We start from the raw sequence: 13,307 nt of genomic DNA on the forward strand, positions 1-13,307 counted from the left end.
GGAAAGAAAACAACCCTTGAAGGGAAGAACCAGGTGTTGTGTAAGAACGCAATCATGCACTGAACTCATCCAGAGCAAAAAAAGCCAGCGAAATCATCTTAGACCCTTAACTGGGAACACACGTAGCAAAGGTTAAGACCTGTGGAAAGCTAAGAACCCGCTCAAGGTATCCAGACCGCCCCTAGAAGGACGTGGGTAGGCGGTGGCTAGAGGAACGCTTCAAGGAAAGTTCTTTGGTAAACTTGTTCCACCGGGGGAACTCATTTCGGGGAGAAGCGACAGCACCATGGACAGCACCAAGCCTAGCGCGCTGGGGCGGGTAAGCACCGGGGACAGCGCCAGCGCTGGCGCCGCGAACCCCGGGCGCGAGGCGGCCTTATCAGCTGATGCCTTACGTAGGCTGGATCCCCAGCTCGGTAAGCCAGGTCTGGGTGGGCGCGCCAGCATTCGCTCTCCGGAGCCGGAGCCGCAGCCCCAGACGGGGCGGGGAAGGGGCGGGCGAACAGCAGAAGGCAGGACCTAGAAAGCAGGTCCCTGCTTGGCTTCCCCAGCACGGAGCTGAGGTTGCAGCCCGCTGCCGCCGCGGGCGAGAGGGGCGGGAAGGGAGGCCGCGCGGCGAGAACTGCCGCTCTGACGCACCAGCCCGTCTCTCGGCGCCCACACGCTCCGGGGGCGCCCAGCTCCTCCTCCACTTGGGAGATGCCCGACTCTGGGCGACCAGACTGCTGTCTCCGCCGAGGCGAAGAGCCCTGGTCATGTGACAGCTTAGACGGGCCCCGGCTGCGAGACACAGCCCCTCGCCTCTGCTCTCCCAGCGCCTGAGGGATTCAGACCCGCCGCGGCTCGCAGCCCAGCGCCCTCCTCTCCTCTCCGACACACCGTCTCCCACGGAGGCTCGCTGGCGGGGGGTCGGGGCAAACTCCAAGACACTCTCCAGAAACCCTGCCACTGGCCAGAGGTGGCAAACATCCGGAGTGGCTTCCGACACAGTGGTCACCACCCCTCCTCCCGAGCGCCCCTTCTCCGCACACCGGCGAGCCCGCCTCCTGGCCCAGACATGGATCTGCCGCCGAACCTCACCTACTTTATCCTCCCCACCCCCGCCCCTCTGGAGACCAACCGCAGCTTCGACGCCGAAGACCCGCGCGCCAGTCTGCCCCTGGTCTCCGTCTTCGGCGTGCTCGTCCTCACCTTGCTGGGCTTCCTGGTGGCCGCGACGCTCGCCTGGAACCTGCTGGTGCTGGCGACCATTCTCCGCGTGCGCACGTTCCATCGCGTTCCGCACAACCTGGTGGCATCCATGGCCATTTCGGACGTGCTGGTGGCTGCTCTGGTCATGCCGCTGAGCCTGGTGCACGAGCTGTCCGGGCGCCGCTGGCAGTTGGGCCGGCGGCTGTGCCAGCTTTGGATCGCATGCGACGTGCTCTGCTGCACGGCCAGCATCTGGAATGTGACAGCCATCGCGCTGGACCGCTACTGGTCCATCACCCGTCACCTGGAATACACGCTCCGTGCCCGCAAGCGCATCTCCAACGTAATGATCACGCTCACCTGGGCGCTCTCCGCAGTCATCTCCCTAGCCCCGCTGCTCTTCGGCTGGGGGGAGACCTACTCTGAGGTCAGCGAGGAGTGCCAGGTGAGCCGCGAGCCCTCCTACACCGTGTTCTCCACCGTGGGCGCCTTCTACCTGCCGCTCTGCGTGGTGCTCTTCGTATACTGGAAGATCTACAAGGCGGCCAAGTTCCGCGTGGGCCCCTGGAAGGCCAACAGCGTCTCCCCCGTTTCCGAAGCTGTGGAGGTGGGTGTTAACGTGATCCTTAAAAAACTTTGCTTGCATTTGCACAGGCCTCATCCCCAGCACATCTCCCCACACATCCGTAGAAAGTGGGACTTCTTAGTATTTTGGTGGGGGCTGGAGGGGAAGGGACGGAGGTAGACTGGGAGAGAGAAAGAAAGCATCACAGACTCTGCTCTGACATGCTCAGATTCACAGAGCAGGTCATCTCTCATGGGTTCTTTCCCTATATATAAAACGAGGGATCTGGACTACATAATTCTACAGGGTCCCACTAGGCTTGAAAATTCTATGGATCTATAACATCCTTTAGAACGCCTGAGGAAGTTGGTGTCTGGGGCTGCACTAGAGAAAAGTGCAGCTTCCTGCATTTACAGTGGGGGGTGTTTGAGGAGGTGGGAAGGGAGGGACGGTCATCTGACTTGGCAGGAAGACTGCCATACATCAGGCAAAGCAGGTTAGTGTTTCAACCCAGTCTATTTTCTCTTTGCCAATTAATTTTGCGAAGTGTGGTATCTCCTGGGTTACTGTCGTGCCCAGCATCCTCCTGTCCTCACGCCAAGGTTAAAGATGCTGTTTACACCTGTCTCAGAGCCTCTGCCCTTGTTATATGCACCCACTGCCTGTGGTGCTGCTTTCTGGGCCTGTCCCCACCCCTGATCAGACTGTCCGTGCAGCTGAGGACCACTTGCTTGCCTCCCGGGACATGAGTAAAGCTGCAGGAGGAAATTAAAACGCTAAGGCAGACACTTCCCCAGCTCTTTACAAGTGGCATTTAAGGTACGGCAACTGCTACAGCACCCGTGAGGGCTCTTTTCTCATCTTCTCTCCATCCACGCTTTCCTGCTTTTTGTTCACTCTTGGTAATCTGACCCTATGATTCAAGATTCAGGGACCATAAGAGTTCACATGAATCCACCGGCTGTGCAGGCTGCCCACCCCTTACCGCACTCATTGCCAAGGGTGATCCCTTGAACCTGCTTCACACATTTACGTTAGATCAGAATACTATGCAGCACCCATTTCTGTTACTGGTTCTGGGACAACAAAGGAAATTCAATTAAGCACACTGAGCACATACTACAGGCTTGCTGCAAGGGGTCAAGGAATGATAAAGACATCATCTTTGCCGATGAAGAGTCTGGTCTAGTGAGAGAGACATGCATTGTGAACATTGCAATATGATTGTATTTTTCGAGTCAGTAGCTAATTCCAAGTATAAACAGTCAGTCAAGCTTAGAGGAACCAGAGGTGTAGGTATGGGAGAAAGGGGAGGGCATCATTCTAGAAACAAGAAGGAAAAAGGGGTCAGAGGGCACCTGTCCTTTTATCTAGAACAAAAGTCTCACCCAAATTACCCTCCCCTACCCCAGGGAACATCTGGAATGTCTGGAGATGTTTTTGATTACCAAGACTTGGGAACAGGGTACTAATGGCATCTAGCGTGTAGAGAGCAGGGATGCTGCTAAACGTGGTACAACACACAGGACACCCTGAACAACAAAGAACTATTCAGGCCAAAATGTTAATAGTGCCAAATTTGGGAAACCCTGACCTGTTAGATTTCTAAACTGGACACAGAGTGCTGATGGGTAAGAGTGCCGCCAAACTGCCTGGAATGCCCGTGTGTGTGTGTATCCACCCCGATTCCAGGTCAGGAACAGGAGGCTGGCTGCCCACCAAGGCCCTCCTTACACAGATCCTGTTCTGCCAGGGCGCTTATCCAGGTAAACACAATTTATAATTAATACCAAACAGCTTTAGAAGGGAAAAGCAATTATACTTCTGTCTCAGAGGGCTTAGTGTGGAAGGAAGAGGGGTTCTCACTGCTCAGCTTTGGAGAGAGCAGAAGCAAAGCATTGTTTCATGTTCCTTCTCTGCCGGGTAACTTTCAAAAATGGGTCCCTTGGCTTTGCAAAGCCTCTAAGTGATCCAGGGCTCTGCATAAAATGCGGCACTGCCTCTGTCCTCATGTTACTGTGAAGGGTTAATTAAAAACCAGGCTTCCTGACTTCTCGGTGGTAGCAGGTGCCAACGTTTCTAAATACAGTTTTACCACCAACTAGCTATGTTACCTAGGGAAACACAACGCTTCTTCTCTGTTCTGTATCTTCAGAGTTTTATTCAAATACATACTGAAAGCCTAACCCTTGTCAGATATCAAGATGAAAACAGGAAACACAAGAGATGCAGGCCTTGCACCCTTGACAAAGTCTGATGAAGCCACTACTGAAGAGCTGACCTGAAGACAGAGCTGGATTTGTGCCTTGCCAGTGTAAGGGACTGCAGCACTTTCGAGGTCTGAGTGGGTTGACATCACCTGTATGAGCAGCTTTGTTTGTTGGGCGTTACTCCAGTGGGAGTTTATTGGAGTGAGTCCGTCCGTGGATGCCTGAATTTCAGAAGTGAGGGACTGGCACGGCTTGCAAGACCAAGTCCCCTGAGAGGAACTGCCCTTGACCGACAGAGTACGTTCAAGACTGGACCCAGGCTGCAGAACATGCAGACTCGCCCTAAGTTTAGTTTTTATCCCCCTGATCTGGGTCCTCATTCAGCCAAAGCTTCAAGAGAGACCATCAAGGACTGTCCAGATCGTCACCACTGTTGTTGCTTCTCCTTGAAGATGAAGTTTCATCTGTGGAGACCTGATGTTCAGACTGCACAGCAATCAACATATCCGTCTGTCAGAACAGCGCTGTGCAGAAGCCTTTAAAGCTCTGGACAACAGATACTGAATCACAGTGAACCAATCAGTAGAAAAATGTTGGCTGGTTTCAGTTAGCAATGGGGATTTACCACATATGGTAACATAAGATTCAAATGCTTAATATAAGTTCTGAAGATGTGCTGACACTAGTTTAATTGATGCCTGTAATTTCTCTGAGGCAAGGAGTCAAAGCCTTAATTACTGAATTAAGGGGTGGGCTTCAGTAGGCAATAGTTCTTAGACAGGTGTCATGTGGTTGAATTAATCCACCTGGAGTACGGCCCAGCCTTTTCACATTGGTACAAAAAGGCACATTCATGATAACCTAGGAAGAATCAATCTGGACTCTCATGCATTCTGGTCTAATTAATCTTTCTGTCTGTGGTGTCTTTTGTCCATAAGGACTCCAGGATCATTGCTATTTCTTCAGTAATGTCTTGAATTATATACAGTGTACACATTTTCATGTACAGACCAGCTATAATCTCATAATGTGTAAGGACAGCAGTACATTTTATCTGGAAGCGGGTTCTACTTATTAAATTTGCAGTTGTGTTACAGAAACTAAAGTATTCTGATAATGATCCTGAAATATCAGTTACAAGTTGGCACACAGGATTGTTAAAAATTTTCACTGCTTGAATTTTTGTATTAACTAAGGTTTACTTTCCCTTAAGCCCTTTACATAGCCACACCATAAATTTGTCTCTCATGGTCTTATTTCAGCATCTGTACAACCAATCATTGTTTTCAATTTTTTAAAACTTATTACAAGTTGATTTGCATGTTTCCTTTTCAGATGACTTTAAAATTTTAGGCTGAAGGAGCTATTGTTTTATAATTGTGGGGATAATGGTAGTTATGGTGACACCCATATAAACAAGAAAGCTGTACTGTTGTACATCTGTAATTATAGGCAATTCCCCTTAGAAGTTTAGAAGGACAGGAAGTTGTTGGGTGATAATATCTCCTTGGAGAGACTTCACTGGACAGATTTTAGATAGCTGTCATTTTGATTTTTAGCCAGTAGGGGACATTGATTCTTTCAAGGATTCTTCTGCTGACAATATTTACAGGTGTTCTTGTCTAGGCTCCCAAATCTTTGAAAACAGAGGTGCTTTTGAATGTTTTATCTAGAGAGCCATATCTTGTATTATTTACTTTCTAAGGATATATGGCAATGTCTAGCCCCATATTGGATATTTTCTAAATTGGCAATTTCACATTGAAATTTATTTTTTCTTATTAAATTCCCTAATTCAGGTTTGAGCCCATTTATAGAAAGATAGGACAAGATTATACTTCAGCTGTTGGGTTTACATCAGAATACTGCTTGAAAGTTTTCTGAAGTCTATTTTCTATACTTAGTTTATAATTTTGAATCCTTATTTAATCTTCTCTTAAAAAAAGCCTTCTGAACTTGCTTTATGTATTTTATATTTTAAATTTCCACAGCTGGGTTATATAGCTCTTCTCTTTTCTATCCTTCTAGTTTTAAATACTTTTCCTCATCTGAGGGAGACTTTAATTAACTAGTTGCTGCTGATCTGTAGTCCAGGACAATAAGAATTTTGTTCAATACTCTTAAAAAAAGTCTAAATTCGGGCTTCCCTGGTGGCGCAGTGGTTGAGAGTCCGTCTGCCGATACAGGGGACGCGGGTTCGTGCCCTGGTCCGGGAAGATCCCACATGCTGCGGAGCGGCTGGGCCCGTGGGCCGTGGCCGCTGAGCCTGCGCGTCCGGAGCCTGTGCTCTGCAACGGGAGAGGAAGTCTAAATTCTACAGCAATTTTTTGCCCTTCTCCCTGAAGTTTAGAAAAATTCTTAATTATAGCCTATATCTTAGCTCTAGACCAAGGTTTTAACTGAAATTCTATAGATTTGACTTCTTGTCTGGCAATTTTACAATGTGATTTTGTTTTTCCTGAGAAAATCCCTGAAGAAAGGATAGTTCATTTAGGAGGTCAGGTAAAGCTGAGTAGAAATATGGGAGATGTAGATGTGCAAGGTGGGGAGGTTTTGGAAAGTTACAAAATCTTTGAGACTAACTTAGAATTTTGGTTTAAGGTCTTAGCAGAACTAAAGAAGCTGACTCTCAACTGTTTAGTGTTTGTCTTCTAATTTTTCTAGAGTTGATCTTAAATATGTTAATTTATTGATTTTGACTTTCAGAAATTCCTCATTAAGTAAAAAAATTTTCTTTCACATTTATCAAGAGAAATGCAAGAATTAGCATTATAGTGCAATTTAAAATAGGAAATAGAAGTTCACAAAGGAGAAGGTTGCGACTTTGACTTAGACAAACCATGACACACAAGAAAAAGGCCACTACAGTTAGCCAACAGTTTGTGCTTGTGCATGGTGTCTCAAATCCTTGACCACAGGCCAAGAGGGGGCCATATGACCACCAATCCAATGAGCCGGAATACCAACTAGACAAGGTGACATTTTTTTCATAAATTGACAAGATAGCAAGTGCCCTCACTAAGTTTTGTGAAGAACCCAAAGCAAAGTTTGATCAACTGCTTTTTCACAAATTGGTCATAAGTCTAACAGTCCCCAAATCATTAGCCTTCAGATCTGCCTTGGAATGGATTAGAGCTTATCAAGCCAATGCCTTACAGAACAATCCTTTTTATATTCAACAGAAAAAAAAAAAGGTATTCCAGCACAAAAAACAAACAAACCAACCTATGAAAACAAGGCTTTGCATATTTAGACAAACAACAGCAAAAACAAAGAAAACAACAATATAGTAAGTAGGTTATGTCATAAAAATTTTCACTAAATGGTATACCTCCAAGACAAGAGATCTAATAGCCTTACACAAAAAACATAAGTCAATTACCAAATGGTGCACCTCTCAAACAAAGGTCTAGTTACCTGATACAAAGACCTAAGCTGAATGATCTTATTCAAAGACACTTGGTTACAATCCTTGTATAACAAAACACACAGAGTGAGAAGAGCCCGGTGGAGCTGGCTGGAACTCAGCTCACTGAGAATGATGTGCATCTGCAGATCCAAAGCAACTGGAGTCGGGGGTACAGTGAATGCACCTGCAGTCCGAGGATCCTGGGGAGGATCCACAAAATGATCTCGGTAGACTCTCTAGAATGTCCAAGGATGATACAACCACCACACAGTATCTGAAATAAAAATACTCCCTACTATATAGTAAGAGAAAGCTACACTTGTCAGGCACCGTCTGACAGAGCAGAATGCCCATCATCTATGGGGACTGGGGACAGCGTTGAGTTCAGGGACTGGAGGACATGGAGGGGAGCAGTGACCTGACACCCCCAGAGTGGGGTTACTGCGTGAGACTGCTGTTGGTTGACTGCAGCTCAGAGATGCACTTATCGGGGTGAGTCCTGCCCTAACTGGCTGACGTTCAGAAGTGAGGGCTGACACCGACTGGTTGGTTTGCAGGTGTATATTCACAGAGCTGCATTGTCCTTGATCCACTGAAGGGGTTTAAGCAAGTAGCAAGGCTCTTTGTTGCCACAGCTACAGAATAGTTGGTCTTTCGCTAAGTTTGTGGGGACGTTCTTATTCTGCCCCTCGTGGAGCCCTCCTTAAATGCGTAAGATCATTTCTAGCTTGAACATCCTGACTCATCAGTACATCTTACATCGTGACAGTGACCTGATCTCACCTGCAAATCACCTGAAGCCACACTTCCAAGGTAAGAGTCTTCACCCCTTAATTTCAATACGCACTACTGATGATAATCTATTGATTATCTGCGATATTAATAGGGAGGTGAAGCAGAATAATTTGAGGAAATAAAAGAACATGCTAGATTTATGATTAACCAGTAACTAGTTATTTTACACATAACCATTTTGGAAGAATGAGAAGTCTAACTCATAGGTACATGTCCCCCCCCAAAATTCGCTTATTTGGAGATGTGAGGCTAAGTGTTCACTTAGAAAATTTTTTCATGTGAATCTTAAATTGTGAGGTTTGTGCTTTAAATGATATAGCACTTCAAAGATAGATGGGAAAGGTGCGATTTGGCTTGAATGTTCACCTTTTTTGCCCCGTTACCTCTCTTTCTGTGAATCTACTAATGACCATGATGAGTAACTGACAGAGTAATCAATAGAGTCTATTCTCCAGACTTGATTAAGTGCCTTAGTGCAGTCGTCGATGATCAAAGAGCTAAGGAGTCTGTAAGTCAGACAGCCATAGGGTGGGCAGCCAAGTCAACCACCTGCCAGCATCGGGAGCCTGAAACTCCCCAACGGCAAAGCCCCTCCCGCAGCTGAGCCTCTGCTGTCCTGGAAGAGCCACTTCAGACCAATGACACTCTCACCGAGGGAGCTGGTATTGAATGCCACACACACAAGAGAGGGACCCATAAAATGCTCAACATTTCTCACCAAGGTCATAGAGAGCGTGCTTTTCTGAGAAACATGGAGTTCTCTAATCTATGAAAATTCCTTACTCAAAGCAAACCATAAAAACAATGTATTTAGGAAAAAAAGTTTAATTGGAATTCAAAATAGAATTCTAAGAAGTGGGAGAAGACCCCATGGAACATTAAAAGAACTGTTAAAAATGAATTTAGATTCTTTGCTGGAAAGGGGCCCCGCGAATGTGCTCCCAGAGTGTTGCGCTAAGAACTCAGTGAAAAGGACGGTGGATAGAATGCCTGGGGGTCCTACTGACAGAGAGAAATCATCCTGAAGACAAGCTTAGGAATAAAGTAACTGGGAAGTCTTTAAGAGTACACTTATGCAACATTAGAACTATCACACAGTGGAAAATTCTTGTAGATACAATGAATGCATGCTATGTTTGGCAACAGCTCATAAGAACCCGGGTACTTCATACTGGAAGAATCCAGGATTTCATAGTACAGCTGCCAAATACCCACACAAGCAGGCCCACACTTAACGGCACTTAACATTCCCTTACGAGGACCAAGATTGGAAGTGATGGGTTTCCATAAAACTGTCTTATAATACTTGGGCTATAGAAATACTCATATCCTACGCTACACCTGGAAAGCAAACAGCCCTGTGATCCTGTGTCTCTCGGACGAATGATGAGGTACTGTGCTACATTCTGATACGGCAGCCCCTTTGGATACAGGTCAGGACTGTGTCTGAAGGTACCAGCAGAGTCTCAAAAGAGGCAGACATTCTCAGTGTCAATCATTAGGAGAGAAGACGGCTCCTCAGAACAGAAACTTTGCAGCTTTTTCCATTATGCAAGAGCAAACTCCTACTAATAGAACATGTAGCACTGGGGGTGTATCTCACCCTTCATAGAAGACTGGTCATACACTGGTAGTCCAATCGTGGGGCTCACTGTGTCTTGCCACTGGAATTTGAGTGTCTAAAGGACTAAGCATGGGCTTCTGGAGTCAACCTGAAAAGGCACTGACCACAGGGAAGGCAGACAGGGAGCGGGGACGGGAGGCGTGGAGAGATTCCCTAGAGTGTGTCATAGCTCAAAAGCCAGAATATCTAGATATGTGTTGCTGTATTTATTTCTACTGTTACCCCAGGGCCTTTGAGTCTGGTTTAAATGTTCCGCTTTTACACCAGGTGTGCTATAGAGAATTAACGGGTGGTCACAGTGGCGTCACAACCCTGAGTGGCCAGTCTTAGCAGCGAAAAGGTCTGAAAGGAAGGAGAATTTCTTAGGGATTTAAGAGTCAGGACCAGAATTATTCTTCCATTGCCATCTTTGGGAAATGGCTGCCTTGATGCCATTTTGGGATTGAATTTTATTAAGGAAATGGGTAGTTTTCCCTATTTTCTTTATGCTGAAAATTGAAACTAAAACTGTGTTTGCATTTCTATAAATTAACTCCATGAAATGCATTCCCAGATATACACTAATAAATAAGAAAGGTAACTATGGTTCCATCCAGGGGTGAGACTGGGAGAGAGAAATTTTCACTTCTTATTTTATATGTGCTTTTAAGGGTTGCAGAAAAAGGAACTATTTGTTTCAATATTCACGATCTTCTGTTTAATTGTATAATGCTTGGGGTTTCACTGTTTTTCAAACAGATGACAGGAAGGCTATCACATAAATTTAATAATTCATACATGAGCTAACATTCCCTTAACTATAGTGTTCCTATTTTCAGCTCACTTACTCTATACGATAGGGAAGCTGCTGGGGCGCGAGCTGGGTAATTCTCCTTTTCAAGCATACGGGGGTCACAGAAGGCTGGAGTTGGGAAGAAGAGGATTTAATGTCAGGGTAGTCTCACCACTAGTGAATGACTGATCGACCCAGAAACTGTCCCACATTGTGACTGGAGCAACTAATTTGCTCACTTAGCAAATCAGCCCACTGCAATTTCCTTATACTTAGGGGGCCTCATCATCAGACACCCCTTATTCCAGTTCCCCAAATATCTAAAAAATAGGGCTGGAATGGAGGAAAGAGCTTCCTTTCCCAGGAATTCCACCCCCGTAGAGAAGGGGTGTGAAGCTGGAGAACGTAGTTCAGTGGGAACCTGCCTTCCAGAGGACTTGAGAGAACCTACGGGGAGGGACTCTGAGTTTAGAGCCTCTGTTTTCCATAAAAGTCGGGGGAGGGGGCGGAACACAGAATAAACAGGGAGATAAACATCCTGGTGAGTAAACTGTCCCAAACAGTAGAATATGTTCTGGAAGCACAGCAGTAGGAACCTTATACCAGAAGAAAAGTTCTAGAAAATTCTAACTTTTTAGAGGGGATTCACAGCAACCCAGAAAGTTCTCGATTTTGGAGTACTGGGTCCTGCGAGTACGGGGTTTGATAAGGATTTAGCGGGCTCCTGATTACTCGTGTTCCGCGGTCATAAACTGTAGACACCGCATGACCTGCTTACTTCTGTTGTTCCCTGTTGAACAGACGGCAACAGGGACTCCATCGTCGTTGCATTATTGCAGACGTTCCTATTTTCCCTCCATTTCTAAGATGTAAGCAAACACCCAGCTCTGTCAGCACGTTTTCATAGCCGAGGGTGGTCCCCACATGCTGCCCGGTCCCTGCACCGGACAACTGAGGACGTTCTCTTGAAGTGGATGTGCGGGGCTCACGCCCACCCGCATCTAGGTTCAGCCCGCCCAGACCCAGCAGGCGTGAAGAGGCGGCTCTTCCTGAAGCCTCTGCTTACCTTTTCCAGGTGAAGGCCTCCGCTCGGCAGCCCGAGATGGTGTTCACCGTCCGCCACGCCACTGTCACCTTCCAGACAGAAGGGGCCACGTGGAGAGAACAGAAGGAGCAGAGAGCCGCCCTAATGGTGGGCATCCTCATTGGGGTGTTTGTGCTCTGCTGGATCCCCTTCTTCACCACGGAGCTCATCAGCCCCCTGTGCTCCTGTGACATCCCCGCCACCTGGAAGAGCGTCTTCCTGTGGCTCGGCTACTCCAACTCTTTCTTCAACCCCCTGATCTACACGGCCTTCAACAAGAACTACAACAGCGCCTTCAAGAACTTCTTCTCCAGGCACCAGTGACTGTGAGGCCGGCACAGGCAGGAAGTCTCCCCGAGCTCCATCTATTTCCCCATCCCCACCCGGCACCACCTGGAAGAGACAAGCCTTCAAGTTCCCCAGGGTGGTCCTCGGAGCTGAGCACCTCACTTCTGCACTCCGGGCAGGAACGCGAGTCTCCACAGGCAGTACTGGGGACCCCGTTTATCCAATTTATCTGCTATTCCTCACTCCTCACCGAACAGCCACGGACTTGGCCCACAAAGTGCCCTTTCTTTACAAAAACCACTCCAGCGTGCTTACTGTCCTGGTCCCAGGGAAGTCCAACCAGGCAGATGAGAGGGAGGAGATAAATCCATATAGGCAGGTTAAGAACAGACAGGTAACAATGAATAAGAAGTCACAATGGGGACATCTGGGGAACAGGAAACCATAATTGCAAGTTTCCGGGAAGAGCCCCCATTTCGAGTATTCCATCCTGCAGTCCTAGGAAGTATACCCTAATACTTACTGTGTGTGTCCCAATATTTGGCCACAAAGGATTGTCTCCAGACATACTAAAGTACACAGCCGCACCTGCAAGACCAAGCAATACGGCTTTATGGTTTTATTTATGGCAACCACACACACACACACATCCCAAACCTACTGAGGAGACAAATGTTCCAATTGGCGAGTTTATTCTAAAATGCAAGCCATCAACTTGGAACAGGATCTAAAAGTCAAATCAAATACCTCCTTCTATTTTAAAGCAACTGTTCACAACACAGAAATATCTACTAGTTCCGCAGAATCTGTCAAACTTGCTTACTTACTATGGGTTCCATTTGTGTGGAATTTATTCAAATGTTGCTGAACAAAGACTTTTATCCTCAGATCATGAAATTAGAGTAACACAACTGTAACGAAGTTGTTGAATTCTTAAATATAGTTTCGAACCCAAGGACTATGAAGGCATGTTCAGCAAACACGTGCACTGCAGGGAGATCGCTGATTAACTGGCTATAGCTGCTATTATTCATTGGTAGGTAAATACCTGCTGTGAGGCCAACACTGGTAACTAATGAGAAAGCAGGAAAATGGTAAAAGGTGGCCTCAGTCCTCTGCAAATTAACACTTTTATATAACCATGAGGCAAGACAATTAAATGAAGATGCAGTGTTTATATGATCTTACAAAACCCTAGCCATTACACAAAACTTTAAAAAGACCTTGGACAATAAAACCGCTTGTGGTCTGCTATGTTCCTGATTCTCTGAATGCATGGATTTAAAAATTATGTATTATAAGTCTTTGAATTATTATAACACATATATATTATTATATGTATTATTTTGTACATACTAAGCTATATCAA

At 46.5% G+C, this 13,307-nt stretch overlaps 1 protein-coding gene across 1 annotated transcript; it reads left to right on the forward strand.

The window, feature by feature from the left end:
- Positions 1 to 1,057: 1,057 nt before the first annotated feature.
- HTR5A (5-hydroxytryptamine receptor 5A) lies at positions 1,058 to 11,974 on the forward strand (the record flags this gene model as incomplete). The annotated part of the gene is made up of 2 exons (XM_082846720.1): positions 1,058 to 1,798; positions 11,642 to 11,974. The coding sequence occupies 2 exons, from the start codon at positions 1,058 to 1,060 to the stop codon at positions 11,972 to 11,974; spliced, it is 1,074 nt and encodes a 357-aa protein (XP_082702846.1).
- Between the last annotated feature and the right edge of the window lie 1,333 nt (positions 11,975 to 13,307).

Source organism: Leucopleurus acutus, assembly GCF_964270905.1.
Source record: "Leucopleurus acutus genome assembly, chromosome: 9".
NCBI lineage: Eukaryota > Metazoa > Chordata > Mammalia > Artiodactyla > Delphinidae > Leucopleurus > Leucopleurus acutus.